Genomic DNA, 23,060 nt, shown 5'->3' with positions numbered 1-23,060 from the left:
AAGGAAAGCAAGTATATTCCAGAAGGAAGAATTAGTACAAGCAGGGACACAGAAGCAGGAAAGCAAGCTGAAGGCAGGAAGAATAGCAAGCAGTTTAATTTGGCTTAGAAAAGGGTATGAGAAGGATAATTTTCTTATAGTTGTGGATTTAGGGAAACACTCTAGGAAGGTAAACCAGACCAGATCTTAGGGTACCTTGAGTACTAGACCTCAGAGTAGCATTTACTCCTTGGACAACTTATTTGACACAATATATGTTACTTTTTATACCTTGTCTCCCCAACAAGCTGATATTTTCCTTGAAGGCATGGGCATGTTTCACGTTTCCTTCGAAATCCCTCAGAATGTAGCACAACATCTAGCATACAGCAGGTGTTCAAAAAATTTCTGTGGACTGATTAGGAGAGGTTGTTTTTGTTCTCAGAAGGAGAGCTTTTGTAGCATGCAGGAGGACTATGTACCACTGGGGTTTTCTTCACTCTGTTGGCACCATGTTAAGCATATGAGAAGACTGTCAGCGTTGACAATCACAGGGGTCATGCTGTGAATATGTGGAGGTGTCTAAAAATGAATAATGCAATTTTAGCCCATTGGGAACTTTACTACAGATGCATGCTTCTTTTTCATTTTCTGCGCATGAACTGAAAATATTTTCTTAAATTTGTAAAAATGTGTACCTGGAATGGAAATAAATAGTAACGACTACCCTGTAAAACAACTGTTGGGATATTTAAAAAGTAATGACGGTTGTAGTTTTATTTGGGCTACACATTTAAGGAAGAAACCTTTTACATTGTTTTGTTTTGTTGGGTTTTGTTTGTTCTTTAGAGTTAAAGAACTGGATCTCAAATTCTTCATGGACTGTGCAGCTGTTGAAGAGGGTTGTGAGATGTTTCTTCTGGAAAAGTCATGATAGCTAATCAACCCCCATAACAAATCCATATGGCCAAGACATTCAATAAATACATCCAGACAAAACATAAATAATTATTGAAAACCTACTACATGTTTGAAAATGGTCTAGGTTCTGGGATATGCTGGTGAACAAGGGGAACAAATTCCCTAATTCTGTGAAACAAATTCTAATAAGATCTAGTAGTTTGGTGCAATTGTTCCAACAGCAACAATAGCAATAATTAGCTATATTATACAATATTTTAAAGTTTGTAAAACTTTTACATATCTGTTGTGTTATTTTTCACAACTCTCTTCCTTTCTGATTTTCCATACAATTTTCTTCTATTTTTATCTATTTCCATAGGGTCTATTATGCCAGTGATTCTCAAATCTCTATTGCTAGCTCAGACACATTTACTAAATTCCAGATCTATATTTCTAACTATGTTTTAGACATTTTCACCTATGTGTTCCAAGGGTTATTCAAACTGAATGTGTTCAGAACTTCCATCTTCTCGTATTCAACCTCCTCTCTTCCTGTGTTCCTCTTATTTCAATTAATAGCAGCATTACCCACCAAATCATCCCTATTACAACTAGAAGCAACAGATCTGATTCTTTCTCCCTTTTATCTACCTTTCCCTTTCTGTCATTACTTTATTTCTTGAATCCATGAATCTTTTTCTTCATTTCTTCTGTCTTCATGTCTTAGTTCTGGCTATATAATTTGTTTCCTAAACTATTATAGTAATTTTCACTTATCACTGTGCTTAATCTGTTCTTATTAAAGTTCTAGCTCCTATCATGATTTCTAACACAGAGTAGGTTATAAATTTTAAAAAATTGTTGATTTAGTAATTAATTTGTCCTTCAGATCAGGGGTAAAATTTAAAATGTAGGCTTAAACATATTATTCTCCTACATAAAAATTTTCAGCCTTTCATTCATGAGATAATCCCAAATTCTTAGCATGACATTCAAAGACTCTAGTGCTTTTACTTCAGTTCATTTTTCTAATCTTGCCTCCTTTTATCCTACAAAAGTACCTGTATGCCAACCATATCTAACCACTTAAAGCTCTCCAAGCCTACTCTTCTGTTTCATCCATCTGTAACTTCCATGAGCTGTTCTCTCTCCCCTACTTACCTTTCAAGTCTTTCTTTACCTTGAACCTCTCTGTCTTTCCCTCTGAAAGTCACTCTTCAGTTCTCCTATCTTATTTTCTATCTATCTATGCATCTACTTTTGTCTCTTATTTGTGTTGCTATCGTTTGCATTCCTCTTATTAGGCTTGAATTTCTGAAAGGTAAAGTTTATGTTTTATTCATCTTTGTATCCTCAGTGCTTGCAGAGTACCTGCATAAACATAGTGTAGACGTATGGTGAATGAAAAAACAGCAAGTTGATTCAGATGTCAAAATGGGTTTATCTCTCATCTTTCCTTAAGTTTCACTGAAGCAAAAAAACAGAAACAAAACTGAAAACAAATAAAGGGGAAAAAATGCTGCTGCTAGTAAACAGGAAATGGTAAAACTAAGAAGCCAGAAACTTACAGAATTTTGTAGAAGATACAAAGTAAATCCAATTATGTTTTAAAAATCCAATGCCAATCACCTGTGACTTAATACAAACCAAAAGGAGTCCCTCTGGAAAGTCAGAATTACTTGGTTTCTCTAACAAGTTCTAAAAGTTTGTGTAAATTAGTACTGGTTTTTTGAGAGGGAAAACTTGCAGCATCTATTAAAATAAAATATGCATAGCTACTGATCCAGCATTTCTGCCTCTAAGAAGCCATTTATTGCAAATATTTGCATTTGTATGTGAAGAGTTGGTCACTGCATAATTAAAATAGCAAAATATTGGAAACAACATACATGTCCATCAATGGGTTACAGATTAAATAAATAATGTGACACCCACTGTAGGAAACCACATATAACTTTTAGAGAAGAATAAAAGATGTGCAATGCCCACGATACATTCTTCAAGTGAAAAAAATGCATATGCATGCGCAGGTGCACATTTGTAAATGCATAGAAAAAAAGTGGGATGACAGACATTGAATTGTATCTGCCTCTGGGGAGTGGAACTGGGAGGTTGCTAAGGGGGATTTTTCTCTTTTTCCTTTTTCACTTCTATATTACAATCACTTTTATAACTAAAGAGCAATATAAACAGTTTAACAATTTAAACAAAAAAAAATTCTAGACATGGAATAGGGGGAGCTGAGAGCAAAACCGGCCATAGTTAGTCCATAAGGAACAATTGAAGGACTTCTAGATAGTCAGGATTAGTACTTAGAGTTATTTCACTATCTAGGACTGCTCAGTACAGATCTGGCCCATTGTCTTCTAATATGAATAGTAGGGTCAGTTAGAGAAGGAGGCAGTATTCCAGCTAACTTCAGGTTGGCACGACAAAAGCAGCAGTGAAGTTCCACTATGTGTTTATCCTCATTAGTAATTCTTCCTCCACATCGTGCCAGCAAGTACAGCTTTAGCCCCTAGGAATCCCCTAACAATGGCTAGAAGAGATGGTGGGTTAAGAGAACTCAACTAGAGCACCTCACAACAGGTAGCTGACCACAGCATTGATTATCCAGGCATGGACTGTGCATTGGACATTTGTCACCTAAAGAAGGGCCCTCTGCTGCCATCCACTCTTCCTGAAGGACCCAAATAATATCTACTTGTTTGTCTACCTGCTTGCTCACTCATCAGAGCCAGTATATAGTATCCTGCTTGAGGAGAGTGAAGTAGGGGAAGGGAAACAGAACCATATGAGACAGAATTGTTTTATAGTTGGAGAGGTTCAGTGCTGTGCTTATCTCTGGGGCTTATAAGTCTGACACTGACTCTTGGCTGAGATAAGGACAGTGGGCTAATTAATGATTTATAATGCACTAAAGTTTGGAACTGCCCTGGTGGTACCCACTGCTGGTTTATTAGGACTTATGCCTGGCATTACAAGTCAGATAGTCTGGCTTGGCTATGTGTACAGAAAGCCATGAAAGACACTACTGGAGACTTTTAGGATGCCTCCTGAAACTAAGATTTATAATACAAATCTTGGTGATTTTATCCAGAGAGGCAGCATGTCGTGTATGAATAATAAGGACTTTGGGAAGCTGTACTTGGAAGGCTCTTGGGCCCCTGATGTTTGCCTGCATTCTGTTTCTACTGCTTTACTGTATAATTTACATTTATTGAAAACCTTACATGAGACTGCTTTGTGGAGTCTCACAAATCCTCTCAATTATCTGTGTTGTAATTTTTGCAAGAACCTTGAATAAAATATAGCTGTAGTAGTTTTTTAATGCTGCATAACAAATTACTGAAAATTTAGCAGCTTAAACCAACACTCATTTATTAATTCAAGTTGGTCAGAAATCAGGGCATGATGTAGTTGTGTTCTCTGCTTAGGGTCTCAAAAGGCTAAGATGGTGGTATTGGCTAGACTGCATTATCATCTGGAGCTTGGCATCCTCTTGCAAACTCACACAGATGTGGCAGGATTCAGTTCTTTGGGGTTGTATGAAGGAGGTCCCTGTTGCCTTGCTTGCTGTCAGCTACTTTCTTGTTGGGGTCACTCTCAGGCCTAGAGAGGCCTATATTCCTTGACTATGGCTCCTTTCAAGGGCCCTCTCACACTTTCAATCTCTTTAATTAAGAAGAGTCCATTCCCTTTTAAGGGATAACCTAATTAGGTCAGATTCACGCAGGATAATCTCTCTATTTAAGGCCATCTGATTTGGTATTTTAATTATATCTGCAGAATCCCAGTAGCACTTATATTAGTGTTTGATTGAATAACTGAGAGAAGACCTCTGTATTCCAGAGGGTGCAGATCTTGGGGGCCATCTTAGAATTCTGCCTTCCTCAACTGCTCCCAATTGGTAATTGAGTTTATGAATACAGACCATAGCATTGTGTTCCATGGAGCCATAGGAAGGAGAAGAAGACTCTGGGGTATGAGAGCACTCCCTCATTTTACCAGGGCAATCTTACTTTTATCTATTGTACAAAAATTACAGTCTGTAGAAATTACAGCTATTATATTTTGTTTATATTTTTCTTTTGGTAATCACATCTAGCCTCATAATTTTAAATTGTATATGTATACTTGTATTTCTTTCTTTCTTTCTTTCTTTTTTTTTTGGCCTCACTGCACAGCTTGCAGGGTCTTAGTTCCCCAACCAGGGATTGAACCTGGGCCTCAGCAGTGAAAGCACAGAGTCCTAACCACTGGACCTCCAGGGAATTCCCTATACTGGTATTTCTTAAATGTATTGATCTGGCCTGAACTTCTGCCCAGACTCATAGTTAACAGCCTTCCTGACATCTCCATCTGGATACATAATAGGCATATCAAACTTAAGATTTCCAGAATAAAACTGATATTTCCCTCTAAAATTACATCTCTTGTCCTTAGAATATCTAGTGGGCTGACTGGTAAAGGTCCTCCCCTATACAAAGCTAGTCTGTACAAAATGGGAAACGTAGGTGTTTTTCAAATGTGCAGACACCAAAATAAAGTGTCATAGAACATTAAGAAACAGGGAATGGCCCAAAGAAAGGCACAAAATAAATCTCCAAAAACCAACACTAAAGAAATAGAGACACATGGATTACCTGAAAAGGAATTCAAAATACCCATCATAAAAATGTTCAACAAACTTAGGAAAATGATACATGAAAAAACAAGTAGAAAATTAATCAAAAAACCCAGAAAACTTTTGAGCTGAAAAACACAGTAGCCGAACTGGAAAATTCACTAGGATTATTCAACAGCTGACTTGATCAAGCAGAAGAAAAGATGAGACATTTGAAATTATGCAATCAGAGGATAAAAAGGAAAAAGAATAAAAAAGAGTGAAGAAAGCTCAAGGGACTTATGGGATACTGTAAAATGTATCAATGTATGCATTATGAAAATTCTAGAAGAAGAAGAGAGAGACAAGGGCAGAAAGCTTATTTAAAGAAATAATGGTTGAAAACTTCCCAAATCTGGGGAAGGAAGTGGACATTCAAATTAAAGAAGCCTATAGTTAAAAATACTGTACTAAATACTTAAAAATGTGTTAAGAGGTTAAATCTCATGTTATGCACTTTTTTTTGCCACAATCAAACAAGCAAACAAAGAAAACCCCTGCATCTTGTATAGTATTCTACTCAGAAGTAGAAATGTCATCTTTCAGTTGCTTAGTCTCAAATCTTAAACTCATCCTTAACTACTCTCCCTCTCATCCCTGACATCCCATCTGTCAACAAATCCTATTGCTTCTACTGAGAGGCAGGTTTCCTCTAAACTTAATGAAGTTCAAACTTTCAGGCCCCTTACTTGCATGAACTCCTTTCCAGATCCTGGGAGGCAGCCTGGCAAAGTGTTCACATGGCCATATGTTTTTGTGCAATTTGCACAAATCTTTTTAAGGTTAAAGAATTAAAACATAATTCACATATGATACATTTTACCCTTTTAGAATATAAAACGGAGTGATTTTTAGAATACTTAAAAAGTTGTTCGACTACCATAACTATATAATTCTAGATCATTTTCATCACCCCCCTCTTCCAAAAAAACCCATACTCATTCTTTCCAGTCTTCCCTTCTCCCCAGACCCTGCAACTACTAATCTACTTTCTGTCTCTGTGAATTTGTCTATTCTGAACCGTTCATATAGCTGTAATCATATAACACATGGCTTTTGTTTCTAGCTTCTTTCATCTAGCATGATGTTTTCAAAGTTCATCTATAGCAGTCCTTAATTCTTTGTTACTTCCAAATATTATTCCATTGTATGGATATACTGCATCATGTTTATCCATTTATCAGTTAATGGACATTTGGATTTTCTTTCTACTTTTTGGCTATTATGAATATGCTGCTATGAATATTCATGTACAAGTTTTTGTGTGGATATATGTTTTAAATTCTCTTGGGTAGTGTGGTTGGGTGAATATTGTGTTGGCTCCCTACAGATATGCACATCCTACTCCCCAGGGCCTGTGAATATATTACCGTACATGGACAAAGAGACTTTGAAGATATGATTAATTTAAGGATCTTGAGATGGAGAGATTATCTTGAGTGTCCCAATGTAATCACAAGTGTCCTTATGAGGAAGATAAGAAGTTCAGAGAAGGCGATGTCATGACAGAAGAGAAGTTGAAGTGATGTAAAGAAGAGGCTGTGAACACAGGAATGCAAGTGGTTTCTAGAAGCTGCAAAAGGAGAGAAAATAGATACTTCTCTAGAGCCTCCAGAAAGAACACAGCCCTGATGACACCTACAGAACTTTAAAATAATAATTTTGTGTTGTGTTGTGTTATATGTATTGTTTTAAGCTGCCAGATTTGTCATAATTTGTTACAGTTCAACCACAGGAATCGTATTTTGGAACTTGGAAGTGGGTTACTGCTGCAACAAATACCTAAAAATGCAGAAGTGGCTTTGGAACTGGGTAGTGAACAGAGCTGGAAAAATTCTAGCTAAAAATGCATGATCAAAAAAGCCTAGATTGCCTTGAACATACTGCTAGTAGAAATATGGATGGTAATGAATCTCAGCTAAGGAGGACTCAGAATGAAGTGAAGAGCATGGTACAGAAAATCTGTATCTTCTTAGAGAACACCTAAATGATCATGAAAAGACTGCTGGTAGCAATGTGGACTCTAAGCTCACTACTAATGAGGGCTCGGAAGGAAATGAGGAACATGTTAACATGGAAAATGGAGTAAAGGGGATCTTTGTTATACAGTGGCTGAATTGTATCATACACTTATGTGGAAAGCATAACTTGTATGAGGTTAATTTGATATTTAGCTGAAGATATTTCCAAGCAACATTTTGAAGGTATGGCCTGATTTCTACTTGCTGTTTGTAGTAAAATACAAGAGGAAAGAGTAAATTGAAAGAACTATTAAGCAAAAAGAAACCAGGACTTGACTTGGGAAATGTTTATCCTATTCAGACTACAAAAAAATGGTAAAATTAGGAGATTCACTACCAGGAAAGTGTGCTCTGGAAATAAAGACAGGGTTTGCCTGGGCAAACTTTTCTAAGGATTAAAGTGCCTTGTAAGGATCAAAGTGCTTAGGTAGGTGTTTCATGGAACCTGTTAGACATCTTAGAAGAAGCCAGGAATAGAGATGAGATTATCCAGGAAAGATCTGTGAGGAACCTCTTGTGCAGTGGAGAAATCTTCAAGATATAAACGGGAGACCCACAAGGCTCTTTAGACTGTTGTATCAACAGAAACACTGCCAGCATGGACTGAAAGGCACAGAGAGAGGACAAAATAAAAGAAGACTGCCAGACTCCTCAAATTCTATAAGCAGGAAACAGGCTGATAAATCTACTCAGCTGCAAACCTTGCTTTCCTACCAGGAAAAGGAAGAATGATGCAGAGGGTAAAGCCAAAGGCACAGAGCAATGAGTCTTGAGCCACAGAGTTTATTCCCTGGCCTTGAAACCTCATGGAGTTTGCCTGGGTGAATTTTGATATTGGTTTTGAGTGTAGACTACTTTTGTCCTTCCATTTTTTTTTTCCCGTTCTGCATGGGAATCTCTGTAACTGTTATCCTATGCCTATTGCACAATCATATTTTGGAGGCAGATTGACTGTTTTCTAGTTTTACAGGTCTACAGATGGAAGGTGATTTGGACCCAGGATAGATTGTATACAGAACCTTACCTATGCCTAACTTAGATGCTTTACATGATGAAATTTGGGACTTTTGAGCTGATGAGATTTAGATGAGAATTTTGTACATGAGTTGATTTTGTAATGAGTGAGAATTTTGGAGAACTTGAGTTGGGGTGGATGCATTTTCAAGTGGTTAGACATGAATCTTTGGGGACAGGGACCTTACTGGTAGGCTAAACAATGGGCTTTCAAAGATGTCCATGTCCTGACTCCTGAACCTGTGAATATTCTACCTTACAGGATAAAAGAGAATCTGCAGATATGATTAATTTAAAGATATTGAGAAAGAGAGATTATCCTGGATTATGTCAGTGGTCCCAAAGTAATCACAAAGGTACTTACATGAGGGAGACAGGGGAGTTGGAGAAGACAGAGAAAGAGATGCAATGATAGGAATAAAATCAAAGTAGGAGACATAAGGACAGACACAGAGATTGAAGTAATGTGAGAAAGGTGTCACTAGCCAAGGAATGAGGTAGCCTCTAGGAGCTGGAAAATGTTAAGGAACAGATTCTCTCATGAAGTCTCTAGAAGGATCAAAGCCCTGATGACACTTTGATTTTAGGACTTCGGACCTCCAGGACTGTGAGATGATAAATCTGTATTGTTTTAAGCCACTGAGTCTGTGGTCATTTGCTACAGATCAGCAATAAGAAAGGAGTACAGGTATGTGCCTAGGCCTGAAATGCTAGGTAAAATTAAGATCTTTTAACTATAATTTCTACCCTGACTTCCACTATGTTGCAATTTCTCTCATGTCATGTGGTGATGCAATGGCCACAGGCATTTTGGGGAGACAGATAAAAGGAAGTTACATGGGAATACCTTTAGTATGGATTTAATGGAATATATTTATATGGTTTGCAATCATGTCTCCATGTAGTTAACCTGTTGTTAGTCATCTAGAGTAGAAATGGCTTCCAGAAATACTCTGTTCATTGTGTCAATTCCCCTGACCTTCATGACATGAAGGTACAGGGCCAAGGAAAGTATTGCGACATGAATATGTCCTTTGGTTCTCAGTGTGTAGGTGGAGGAAGAGAAACAAGTCTTGAAATGTAGGGAGTCAGAGGTTTTCCCAAATTTGACAATCCTAAAATTTTACAAGCTGTTATCAATGAAAAATTGTAAAGATGAAACAGATGTTTCCAAATTATCAGGAATAAAAACCATGGTAGAGGAAAGCCTGGATTATTTTTCTATTATCGCCGTAGAAAATGATATTACAAAATATTTGTCATGTGAACAGACTGTCAAAGAGCATGAGGCCAACATGTAGGGGGAAAAAAGAGTATCACAGATGTGTGCTATTATGTTATTTTTCTGGATTTAATGATGTTTACGACATTTGTCAGCTTTTCAAATTGTATTCTATTAATGTTAATTTGTAATTTAAAATTCATAGTTTCTTTTTTTATCTTAAGTAAACATTTACTTTTGTACTTAATTATGTATTCCTAATTTTGTATTATTTTTTGAAAGAAGGTGTCCTTAATTTACGAGTTCAGATCCTACTTCTGGCTATATCTTTAATATTTACCCAGAAATCAATCCTTCTCACCACCTCCACTGCTACTACCCCATTCCAGGACACTACCATTTCTTGCCTATATTATTGCAATAACTTCCTAACTGGTCTCTTTGACTCCACTTTGACCCACTTTCCATTATCCTCAACACAGCATTCAAAGTGATCCTGGTAATGTCATGTAATGTAGGGTAATTAAGGTAACATACTATAACCAAATGTAGTGTAATGTAACATAACAATGTAAGTCAGACCATGGGTTCTACCTGTTCAAAACCTTCCAGAGGGCTTCCACTTTACTCAGAGTAAAAGCCAAAATCCTTGAAATGTCTCACAGGATTCTACCTCTGCCTGTGCAACTACCTCCAAACTCCCCAAATTAACTTATCACCTGCTCTTCTCACTTACCCTCCTCCAGACCTTCTAGTCTTCTTGCTGTCCACAAGTCAGGCTTGCTTTCGTGTCAGGTGCTTATACTTCCTGTTCCCTCTGTTTAGAACGATCTTCCACCCAGATATTAGCATGATTCACTCCCTCGCCTTCTTTAGGTTTTTGCTAAAATGTCACCTGCTGAGTAAAGCTTCCCTGGCCACTCTAACAATTACACTCTCCATACATACATACACACACACCCAGACCCACACACCCACACACACACTGTCTCTCTCTCTCTTTCTCTCCATCTCCCTTTCTTTATATTTCTCCTTAGCATTTTCATTGTCTTCTGGGTTTGGTTTGTTGTGAAACCTGAAATCAAATAAATTTTTTATTGATTCAATTTCAGATAATACATCCAGATAGTATACGTTTCAGCATATCAATGAGGAAGATGTCATTTTGAATTTGATTACTTTAAATACAGTTTTTGTTAGTTTTTGGATGATTCACAATCCCTATTCACAACTCAAGAATATTCTTGGGTTTACTCCATGATTGCATAATACGCTTATTTTCCTTTTAAAGTGTTGGTTATAAATTTGTACTCTTATTTCACATAATTTTCCCTGGTTCAATCAGAAAGCATTTCTTTTTTCTTTAACTTCTCTTGTTGACACTATTGACAGAATCACCATGGCACTTGACTACATTAAGATATATGCCATTCTTAGAAAAATCTATTTATGGAAAGGGAAACAGAGCTAGTTAATTTCATTTATAGTACCCAGTTTTATTGCAATAATAAGAAATGGCAATGAGAGAAAAACTGCTTCCTTTGCAAACAGAGGCCAAGTTAACTTATTTTATTGCTAGGAAAAGGAAAGTTTAAAAGCAAAGAAATGAGGTTTTTTTTTTTTTTTTTTTTGTACGTGCAACATTGGAAATTGCTTTTTAAAGCCCTCGGTCAACAGATGTTGCACCTATAAAAGTGGAGACCCCAGTTTGATCAACCTATTTAAAACAACTCCATAATTATTTTCAGACATAAAATACATTTTAATTGAATGATTCATCAAGGATTCCTTTCAAATTCCAGAGTTGGTGGAAATACAGTTTTATTTATTGGTCACAGTTCTAAATTTTGTACTTTAAAGTTTCATGGAGAAACTCATTTAGAAGTATGTTTTAAAGTGAATTGAAATTGATTCCTCAAAGGATAGCTAATTATGGAATGATTGCTTTTCATATAAACTAAAGCATTTCCTCCACCTCTATTATTGCTTAGCTTGAATTAAAAAATTTCAATTTATGTAGGCACGATTCTGATGAAGAGAATTGACTTAACTGTTCACTTTTAAAGTCAAATGATTCATTCATTCATTAGAAACATTTATCACGAGCCAGTTGGGAGTTGGTACTCTGCTAGGGGCTGGGAAAACTTTCTGGAGAAAATGATGCCAAAATTGAGTTGGCAAAAATAAACATTTGTTTTATTTTAAATGTTTAAGCTACTGTCTTTTAGCTGTGGCCCACTTTTCTAATATTCTACTTCGTAATTCTGAGGTTAATAACTACATTTCTTTTTTGATAGGTGACGCTGTGTCAGGCCCTGATGACTGGGTGTACTGGAGAGGGCTGGGAGGCTAGAGAAGGCAGAAGGGACTTGCTCATTCTACTTACTTCCTGGGCATTTAGTATCTCAACAGCAGCACTGCTCCCTGCAATGACACTAAACACCAGCAACAGCAGTTGTTTTCAGCTTGTATTTTTTCCACACAATTAGAACTAGCCTTACGAGCTCCTTGAAGACATCAGCTGACAGGTGCCCCTATTTAGAGGTCTGAGTGGCAGCTTCAAGTTTTCATAATTCCTTACATTACCATCTTCCATTTGTCCCCTAAGCTAGAGGTGGAAGCTGCTTCCTAGGGTTAGTACATCTGTGGTCCTTCAGAGTCCCCTTTCTGTCTTTCCAGTTTTCTAGTACATGATTATCCATTCCTTATATTAAACTTTCTTTGTTAAATACTTGATATAGTTTCTACCCCTTGCCTGGACCTTGACTGATACAGAAACTGATGTGTCTCCAATCATTTTAAAAATTAGTTTCATTTCTCAAGTTTCTCTTGATATATTGATAACCTCTGGCAATGTCTGTGATCTATATCAATTCTATATGTGTATACACGCACACACAATCTATGGCCTCAGTAGTTTTACAAATGCAGGAAATGGAAGCGTTATTAATTAGGATGTTTTAAATATCTTCCCTGAAAATGGGATGGCCTGTTATAAGATGACAAATTATATTTTTATTACTCTGCTCTTTCTTATAAGCGTTACTTGAAGAATAATTAACAAAATTTTATTAGTAGGTGTGGCAAACCTACAATGTAATTATCTATAAAGGAAATTACCAGATATGTAAATATAATGCTTGCCCCAGTATACACGCATCCTAGGTAATTAAAAATGAGCACACCTTGGGCAAACTAGGGAGTTGAAATCATTGGCTGTTACGCTACTGGTAAAGTTTAATTTAATTCTAATCAATTTAAATTACAAGTTAAAACAGCACTCAACTGTTTCAAATTTCTATGAAAACACATCCATATTATTTATAAAACCAAACAGATAGTCTATACAACTATTGGCATTTCTTCTCCGTTATTTTGCTCAGAGTGACTCCATTCTTTACTTGATTTATCCATTTGAAATTTTTGTTTGATTCTATGAAATAAACTGAAAAAAGTCAACAGAAACAAATTCAGTTTGAATACTGAGATTAGAAATTCTTGCTTAGTGTGATCTGCAGCCTTATTAAGCATTTAAAATAGTGACTTGTAGAGTGCAGGCTATTTTTTAAGCTTTTCTATAAAGAAGCGCTATAGAATATAAATCCTCTAATACAGTCCATGGATAGCTGAATTTATGAAATCTTTTTATAAAGACGGTTTGGCATACTGTTTCAAATATTAGATAGTTAAAATGATGTTACTGGGACTTCCCTGGTGGAGCAGTGGTTAAGAATCCGCCTGCCAATGCAGGGGACACGGGTTCAAGCCCTGGTCCAGGAGGATCCCACATGCTGCGGAGCAACTAAGCCCGTGTGCCACAACTACTGAGCCTGTGCTCTAGAGACCACGCACCACAACTACTGAGCCCGTGTGCTGCAACTACTGAAGCCCACGCGCCTAGAGCCTGTGCTCCGCAACGAGAAGCCACCGCAATGAGAAGTCTGTGCACCACAAGGAAGAGTAGCCCCCGCTCGCCACAACTCGAGAAAGTTAGCTCACAGCAATGAAGACCCAACACAGCCAAAAATAAAAAAACAAAACAAAACAAAAATGATGCTACTCATTTCCTGATGAATTCTCTGAACTTTTAAATTCAATCCATCTTTACATGTGTTTAAAAAATGTTTTTTTATCACAGAAAAATACATATTTTTTACTCTTTAAATATTTTTGTTGCTGTCATTTAGGTGTTTTGTTTTTTAAAATCCACGTTTTGTTCTTTAATCTAGAATTTGAATGGTCTGTAGTTTAGAAATATCTCTGTCAGTAACTGACACATTAAATAGCTCAAAGAGTTGAAAATACTCTTAAAATGATCTCATCCTGATGCCTCAAAATCTGGAGAACGAATCCTGGCTAATTTTAGGTGCAGAGGCAGGAAGACTTTCTTTAAGGACATGAAATAGATATTTTAAAATTACCCTTTATCTGGTTACTTTTCCAGAAAAAAACTTACGAAATAATTAATAAAATGGTATTTCAAAATTACTTATTTCAAAATCACTCATATTCATATTTAATCCAAATTCCAGCAGGAGAGACAGAAGATACAGTTAAAAGGCAACATTTGAGGAGATAAGGACGGTTAATTTTTCAAAACTGATGAAAAACAGGAACCCACGGATAAAGTACACAAGAATAATGTATACCAACCTCATGTATGAGCACAGATGTGAAAAATACCCCTGACAGGATGGAACTGAATATAGTTTATATAGAAGGTCATGATCATCGTTATATCATGATTATGGACTCTGAGGCATACACAGACCATTTCCCAGTCTGCCATTAGCCTCCTCTGAGCTGAGCAATTTTCTCTTTCTGGCTTGCCGGAAAGCTTCCTTATTTTGCTTCTTATGACTGACTCTTTTGATGAAGGTTCCCATAGCAGAGTTTTTGGGGGCTCTAAGTGACATTTTCCTGTATGCCACAGTCCTCTCCTTTTGAGGCAAGGGGGGGATGAAGAAAGGAAGTAAAGGAGCTGGAAGCTGGAGCTAGTTTTGGGGGATGGTCAACCAAGACCTCATACTATTACTGGATCCATCCTGTCTCCTCGGGGCTCTGCTACTCAATCTGCTCCATTTTCCAGTATTCTGGCTCATGGTGATTTGCTTTGGGGCTCCATTATTTCCTGCACAAGTTCAGGACAAATAGCAATTCGTAGTTCATTGGATAAATATATATATACCTGAAATATAATCCTACCATACAGCTTTTGGGCCCCAAGATAATCACTGAATCTGTTTTAGGATCCCTGATCATTCCATGACATTGGGATGTTACTAATTATTGTAACAGTGCGAAGAATGTATTACATAGAGTGTACAGAGGATTTTTAAGGATCGATGCTATCCAACTGCACACATCAACCTACTAGTGTCCTATCTCTGACCAGGCTCCAAATAATGCTCATTTGACCTCATTAAAAGAAAATGGGGAACGGAGAAAGAATATACCAAAAATATTAATAATGATTATATATGGGGATGAGGTCACAGATTACTTTTACTATTATCTTTATACTTCTTTTAACTTTCTAATAATTTTAAATGAACATTTATTAATTTTATATTAATAAAAAAGCCATGAAAGAAACACACACAAAAAAAGTTTTAAGAATCTATTAGGTTGCCAGAACTTTGTCTAGTATCTTCTAGTGGTTATTCCTGTCGAAACATAAGATAATTTATTTTGTTTACAATTTTTTATTGTTACGAAAGCATCCATAAGTAGATATTTCTACTTCAAACCTTATTTGGGATATGTACATTGCTTCTCTAGCAAGTAGACTTCTGTTCTCTTCGTTAGGTTTTCTCATTCTCATTCTCATTTTTTTTTTTTTTTTACTTACTGCCATCTCTTCACATCTGTCTCTTTACCATGACACACAAATGAATCATCTAACAGTAATCTCCTAGGTGTCAATATCTAGCTACAGATTGGAATTTAATTCCCTTTCCTCCATATGATCTTGTTTCTAGAGGCCTCTTATCAGAGCAAATTCTCTTATTTTCACATTAAAAATTGCTACTGTCAGAGAAATAACAGCTAGTCCCACACATATGATGAATAAAATTCAAATATTTGATTAAAAGTAAATAACATTAGAAATGTGAAGTTTCAGAATTATACTCCCCCCAACCCCACCAAATAACTATTATCAAATAAAGCACCCCAGTAGAAATGCAAAAAAAAAAATTTAAAAGACTTAACTTTGTGACAAGCATAAAATATTGGGAGTTCAAAAGTAAAAAAAGTTTTTGCTCAGATGATGATTTCTTAGACATCAGAAGCATAAGTCAAAATATGTGTATTTAAAATTTACTTTTAGTAATCTTATTTTCAAAAAATAAACAGGTCCTATTCAACTTTGTTGATGCAAATATTTATAGTAAAATATTGATTCACAAAGTATCCATACAAAAGGCTTGCAAAATTATATACCTGACAGAATTGAAATTCATTTGAAACATACATTAAGTGTTTATTATAGATTCTCTTGCATGAAATTCTTTCAAAAAGTATGTGAGAGATATGGGTTTGATACCCTTATTTTATTGAAGAGGAAGCTGAGGATAGGGAGTGAGCTATAGACCCAAAGGTACCCAGCTAGCCAGTGATGGAGTTGAAAGTTAAACCTCAGTCGTCTGAATCCATTGTCCATGTTCTTTCAATTACTAGGCCAAGCTACTTGTCTTCATGGAATCATGGGTAGATCCTAACTTCTTAACAACTAATTTAAAAAACTACCAATATAAACTAGTTTTGCCGCTGTTATTCACCACCTTTACCTCTCTCTCTACCTACACTAACAAATATCTCCTTTAAAAATGCCAGAGGTGCATTAAACCATGTACTGGGTCATTTTGCTCTACTGTGTTGAGGCCACCTTGCCAGCTGCCCTATAACAAAGTTGGGTGCATCCAAAGCAGAGCAAGCTTGGCGGTGCGATGCAGCAGGCAGAAGGAAGCTCTGAAGTTTGTTTTTAATGGACCTCTTTCAGTTTGGGTATCATTTGGACTCTCAGAGCCTGTAGACTTGCTATGGGGTCACTATTAAGGTTATGGTTGGTGAGGTTCCTTCACAACAGAAATCGGGGATGGACTTCCAAGCATGGTGCTGGAGGGAAGACAGGGCAGAGACTTATGCATGTATATGCAATGATAACTGGGTGATGGCACTGCCAGCAAGAGGAAGATGGCCAAGGCTCCCAGGGGGTATTGTCTGATCCCAAAGAACCAACGGCAGGTTCAGAATTGCAGATTTAACACAGGAGGCAGTATCAGCTGCAGACATCAGCCCAGAGGCCAGCACTTCTGAAAACCAGCCTGAGGCCAGGGGGTGTCTTTTCCTCATGTCAGAAAGATATGTACCTTCCTTCGTACTCACTCAAATTCCATCTTAAGGAGACACGCAGGGGAAGGCGAGAGGTTACAGAGAATTTCTATGCAGGGAAGATGAACACAACCTAAAGGAACCATGTAACTTCTAAAATTAGATTTAACTTCTAATCATAGAAGAATAAAAGTCAGTTTTTACCCTCAATAAAGAGCTGATAGAGGCTGGGACAATGATCAAATTAGTTATGGTCAAAGTAAAACAAGTTAATTCTTTTGCACATTCAAATTGTAGTGTGAATTATACCCTATCACCCCTATACACTGGCATTTACTGAGAATCACTTTTTCCAGGCCCTGTACATTTTTTAAATTTAATTCTCCTACAAACCTTGGAGGGGAGGAACCATTATAATCTCCATTTTATAGAAAAGGAAAATGAGGCTTAGAGAGGTTAAGTCATTTTCACAAGGTCATGTAGCTAGTAACATAGCTGCAAAAGAAAAGCTGTTTACTCACTTAAATGTTTTAATTTAAAAATAGTTAAAATACAGTTTAGGTGAATTGATTTTTGAAATTTGAAGATGTTCAAGTGGAAGACCTCTGAGTAAAACAGGCTGGGTTGGCTGGTAAAAGAGTATTTTCTTTCTAATTTGCATTTGAGATTTTGGTTTTCAGGAACATTTAAAGAAAACTTAAGCCTAAAAGGAGTAGTCAAAATTCTGTCAATTTTGCTGGCAGTGAGGTCATAACATATGTTCACTAGAAAGACACTTTCAGTACAACTGGAAATAAAAGGCCATTGACCACTCTTCTCATGCTATGCCCATTAAGCAGCCAAAGCAGAAGTCTTCAAGGTATGGACTTTGATTTAATCAAGTCTTGGTTTAATTCCTGTTCAACCACATAAAAGCTATGTAAGTCAGTGACCACTTTGAGCTTGTTTCCATAAAGTTAACATGGCAACATGGCAAATCAGGATTAAATGAGGCAACATATATAACATTCTGAACATGGTGCCTGCTATATAGGTGGTGCTCAAAACTGACAATTTGCACCTGCCTATCCGTACCCCTGCTTTTTAAAGTTAATCCTAATATTATTCAGTTCCCTGTAGCTTACTATATAGATAAACAATCACTTTAATTCCAGATTTTATTTCATTTTTATATTTAGCAAATGTAAATGTGCACCTGATGATTTAATACCTGGGGTTATAAAGACAGAGCAAAAGAAATAATCCCCTGGGATATATTTATCAAATTTAGAAAATGCATTCGCTTACCAGCTCACTGAATTCATTATTGCCTAGGTCAAGTCTTTCCAACTGGGCCAGTTTGTGCATTGACCTATAACAGATGGAGAAAAATATTATTGTGAGGCAGTGCATGACACATTGCTCCAAAAGACATTCCACCCACCTCCCTATCAGATTTACCTGGGTGTATAGTGTACAGATACGGGGGTATTTTTTAGGGAGAAGTAAGTTGCAAATATACAGTAACATATGCAAACTGCTGCCTGAGAACCTTTAGTAGCTTACCATGTTTCCAAATGCCAGTCTATGGATGGAGTTCTGGCCTCGCTGCTTAACGAAAATCTGGGAAGCTTGTTAAAAATCTATACCAATAGGAGGTACCGATTGGGGGTACAAAATCCATATTTTTAAGAATCCCCATAGGTTTGGAAACCAACAGATAAACCCAATTCTTAGTAAAGCAGTCTAAAATTCCACAATATGGCCACAAATTCATCATCAATTTTGTCATTTTTCACTTCCTTAAATGAAGTTCTGTTATAGAAAAACTGTTTTTTCTTCTTTTATTGAGGTATAGTTAATTTATAATATTATGTAAGCTTCAGATGTACAACATAGTGATTCACAATTTTTAAAGATTATATTCCATTTATAATTATTATAAAATATTGGCTATATTCCTTGTGTTGTACTTTATATCCTTGTAGCTCATTTATTTTATACATAGTAATTTGTACCTCTTAATCCCCTACCCCTAACTTTTGTATTCATTGTCTCCTAAACATATTGGCTTGAATGATGCTGCAGCTTTGAACAACCTTAAACCTTGGGCAAGAGTTGGTGCCAAAGATTAGATATACCTTAGCACATGCCAGGTGCAATCAGCATTTACCAAACCATTCTCAAGTATAACATACAACATAAGAAAAGAGAGCATTTTTCTGATTTTCAAGTTTTTTATCTCCCTACTAACCAGAATGCTGTCTCCAAGTCTTGACTATACAGAAATTCTGGAGGCATTGTTGACTCAAATCTCAAAAAATTTTTGTTCCTTCATCTTTAAAATTCATGTAGTAATTATCTTATAGGGATTTTATGAGTAGCAAATGAAATACTACTGTAATTCAGACTCTGTCAGGCACTCAGAAATGCAAAAAAATGTGTGTACTCTTTCTTCACTCAGCAACTATTATTGAAAGATTATTATGTGCTAGACAATCTTTTGGGGTCTGGGGAATAGCACTGGATGAAAAGAAACAAAAATTCCTCCTCAAAAGTATTTTACATTCCAGTGGAGATGATAATGACAATAAATAAAACAATTAAGTAAAATAAAATAATATACTAGAAGGTTATAAGTGCTATGAAGAACACATAAGAAGAGGAGGAAGATAAGAAGAATTCATATAACATGACTGCAGTTTTTAATAGGGTAATCAGGTCTCACTGAGAAGAAATTTGAGCCAGTGCTTAAAGGAAATGAAGGAGCATCCTAGTGCCTAGACTCTGAAGCAGGGACACGTTGCTTGCTTGAAGACATCCTAGGTAACCAGTGTGGCTGAAGTAGACTAAGGGACAGGAGAAGTAAAGAGATGATAATGGGGGGTTAGAAAATACGGGGTCTTATAGCCCAAGACTTTGGCTTTGATTTTGAGTAAGATGGAGGGTCACGGAAAGGTTTTGATCAAAGGTATATTGAAGTGACTTGTTTTAAAAGGATACCTATGATTTCAGGCTTGTAGACAGACCGAGGAGGACGAAGGTGGAAGCTGGGAGATCAAACAAGCAGTTAATGGAAAATGCCAAATGAGAGGTGACGGCGGTTTGGTCAGGTTGGTGGCAGCGGAAGGGGTGAGAAGTGATTGGGTTCTGGACATATTTAAGATTAGATTCAAATGTTTTGTTGATGAAATAATTGTGGGGAGTTAGAGAAAGTAGAGTCAAATGTGATTAAAAGTGTGTTTTGGTCTGAACAACTAGAAGGATGAAGTGTAATTGATTGATGGAGAAGACAGGGTGAGCAGGGTTTTGGGTTCATCAAAAGCTTGGTTTTAAATGTTCTCACCCCTGTCCATCCCCCCTCAAATTTCCTCCCCAAAAGATAAATATGTGAAGTGATGGATGTGTTAATTAATTAGATGAGAAGAATACTTTCACAATGTATACTTCTATTAAATCATCACAATGTACTTTAAATATCCTATAATTTATTTATCAGTTACACCTCACCTCATAAGGTTGAAAAAAAAAGAAATGCTAAATTTGAAATTTCTATTGTAAAGCCAACTAGAGATGTCAAGCAAGAAGTTATATACAAAAGTCTGGAGTTCAGGGAAGAAGTCCAGGCAAAATAGATCATTTGAGCATGGTCAGCATACAGATGGTATCAAGCCTTGAGCATGTGAGATCACCAAAGGAATGAGTGTAGATGAGAAGATAATAGGTCTAAGAAGACCTGAGGATGAGCCAGGAAAGAAGACAGAGAAGCTACTAGGATCACAAGAGAAAAGCCAGAAGAGGGCTTCCCTGGTGGCGCAGTGGTTGAGAATCTGCCTGCTAATGCAGGGGACACGGGTTCGAGCCCTGGTCTGGGAAGATCCCACATGCCACGGAGCAGCTGGGCCCGTGAGCCACAATTGCTGAGCCTGCGCGTCTGGAGCCTGTGCCCCGCGACGGGAGGGGCCGCGATAGAGAAAGGCCCGCGCACCGCGATGAAGAGCGGTCCCCGCACCGCGATGAAGAGTGGCCCCCGCTTGCCACAACTGGAGAAAGCCCTCGCACGAACCGAAGACCCAACACAGCCAAAAATAAATAAATAAATAAATAAAATCAAGTAAAAAAAAAAAAAAACTTTAAAAAAAAAAAAAAAAAAAAAAAAAAAAAAGAAAAGCCAGAAGAGTGTGAAGAACTGGAAGCCAAGAAAAGATGGAGTTTCAAGGTGGAAGAAATAACAAATTGTAAGAAAAATTGATGATATACCTGAGAAATGACCACTTGATTGAACAACATGAAGATTAGTGGTGACTTTGAGAAGATCAGTTTTCTGTTTTAAGCCTTTGCTAATGCTCTTTTTCTCCCGTTCAATATGCCTTTATCCATACATCTTCAATACTCTTTATTCAATAACATAAACATATTGATTTCCTACTATCTCTCAACTTTTAAGGTTATCGAGATGAAAGGTGTTTTTCCTATTATCAGGTAGCTCATAATCTTGAAAGAAAATGGTTAAGACAATGGGTCATTTTTACCCAATAGACTAAATGCCATAGAAAATATATGTGTAGGATTCTAAAGAAGTGCTTTTTCAGCGTTGGGGAGTGGGAGTAAAAAATAGGAGACTCTACTGACACTTCACTTTGTAGCAGTTGATAAGGCTACAGAATCAGAAGAGATGGATGTTTTTTGGAAGAGACATCAAAGGGGGGCATTGAAAGAGATCAAAGCCCATTTAAGGAACTGCAGGTTAGTAAGAATGGTAAATAAGAAATAAGAAACATAGTAAGAAATAAGAAATAATACGTAGACAAGGACCAGATCATGAGATCATCCATGTTAAACAAAGAAGTTTGAGTTTTAGCTTGAAGGCAATGGAAGCTTTAAGATTTAGATAGGGAAGATATATCAAATTTTTATTTTAGAAAGATGACTTTGGCAGCTTGGAGTGGTGTGGGAAATGTGGAGAAGATGTGCTAGCAAAAAGGTCAAATAAAAGACTGTCCTGAAATCTATGCGGGATATAATTGTGGCCAGAAATAAGACAATGGCAGTACGGATGATATGGTAGGAACTATGAGGGATGCATTGGTGAAGACATACTTGGTAATGATGATAGTTGGTTGGATGTGGAAGGTAAAGAAGAGGAAGGAATTGAAGCTAGTTTCTTGATTGAGTAGCACTGTGGGAATGTTGCAAAGGAATAAATCTAAGGTGGAGAGAGCTGTATGTAGTGAATACTTTTTAAAATACTATAGAGAATTTGAGGTGAATGTGTGAGTCCTATGTTAGGAGAAAATGTCTGTGTGTGTGCACGTGTGCTCACACACGTGCACCTGTGTGCCTGTGTAAGACTGGAGCTCAGGTAAGAGGTCTTGACTAGAAATAAATATTTGAAAAATAAATAAGTGAGGTTTCTTGTCTACTCCACTGCAAAGTTATCTCTCCTTTTAGGCTCACATACTATCTGTTTTCTTTTTCCATGATTTATTTGGCATTGGTCACTAACTTTCTTGAATTGTTAGTTTTTTTCGTATATATATATATATCTCCTTTATGTTTCAAGATGCCCAGAAGGGTCTGTGTGGGACCACTAGCAGTCCAAAGACGGTTGTGAAACATTGGCCAACATTGTAAGAACATCTGACTCACCTCTTGCCAAACCTATACCACTGAATAGGTGCTTCTAGGGGAAGGGGTGGTAGTGGCTGCGCTCCATGAAGAGAGAATTAGATTTTCTTTTGAGCCTGGGAATACTGAGGAGTGGCAGATTCTCTCAAGCTTTGTTCCTGGACCACATTGTAGTCCAACAAACAATGACCACCAAAACTTTGGGAACCAAGGTGAAGGACCAAGTGACCAAGCATGGCAATGAATGAAAAATGACCACAGGAGTAGTAAAGCCACCTGCATTTGACTTGACCATGTAGCCTTAGGCAAAAAG

At 36.9% G+C, this 23,060-nt stretch overlaps 1 protein-coding gene across 1 annotated transcript in view; it reads right to left on the bottom strand.

Moving 5' to 3' along the window:
* LRRC7 (leucine rich repeat containing 7) overlaps window positions 1-23,060 on the bottom strand; it is a 508,378-nt gene that overhangs the window by 155,233 nt on the left and 330,085 nt on the right. Inside the window, exon 8 of the mRNA XM_057529769.1 lies at window positions 18,428-18,491. Within this exon, the coding sequence (XP_057385752.1) occupies window positions 18,428-18,491 (64 nt within the window). The remainder of the gene's footprint in view (window positions 1-18,427; window positions 18,492-23,060) is intronic.

The sequence above is a fragment of the Balaenoptera acutorostrata genome, chromosome 1, assembly GCF_949987535.1.
Source record: "Balaenoptera acutorostrata chromosome 1, mBalAcu1.1, whole genome shotgun sequence".
NCBI classification, from domain to species: Eukaryota; Metazoa; Chordata; class Mammalia; order Artiodactyla; family Balaenopteridae; genus Balaenoptera; species Balaenoptera acutorostrata.
This window is presented reverse-complemented; position numbering and strand designations above follow the sequence as displayed.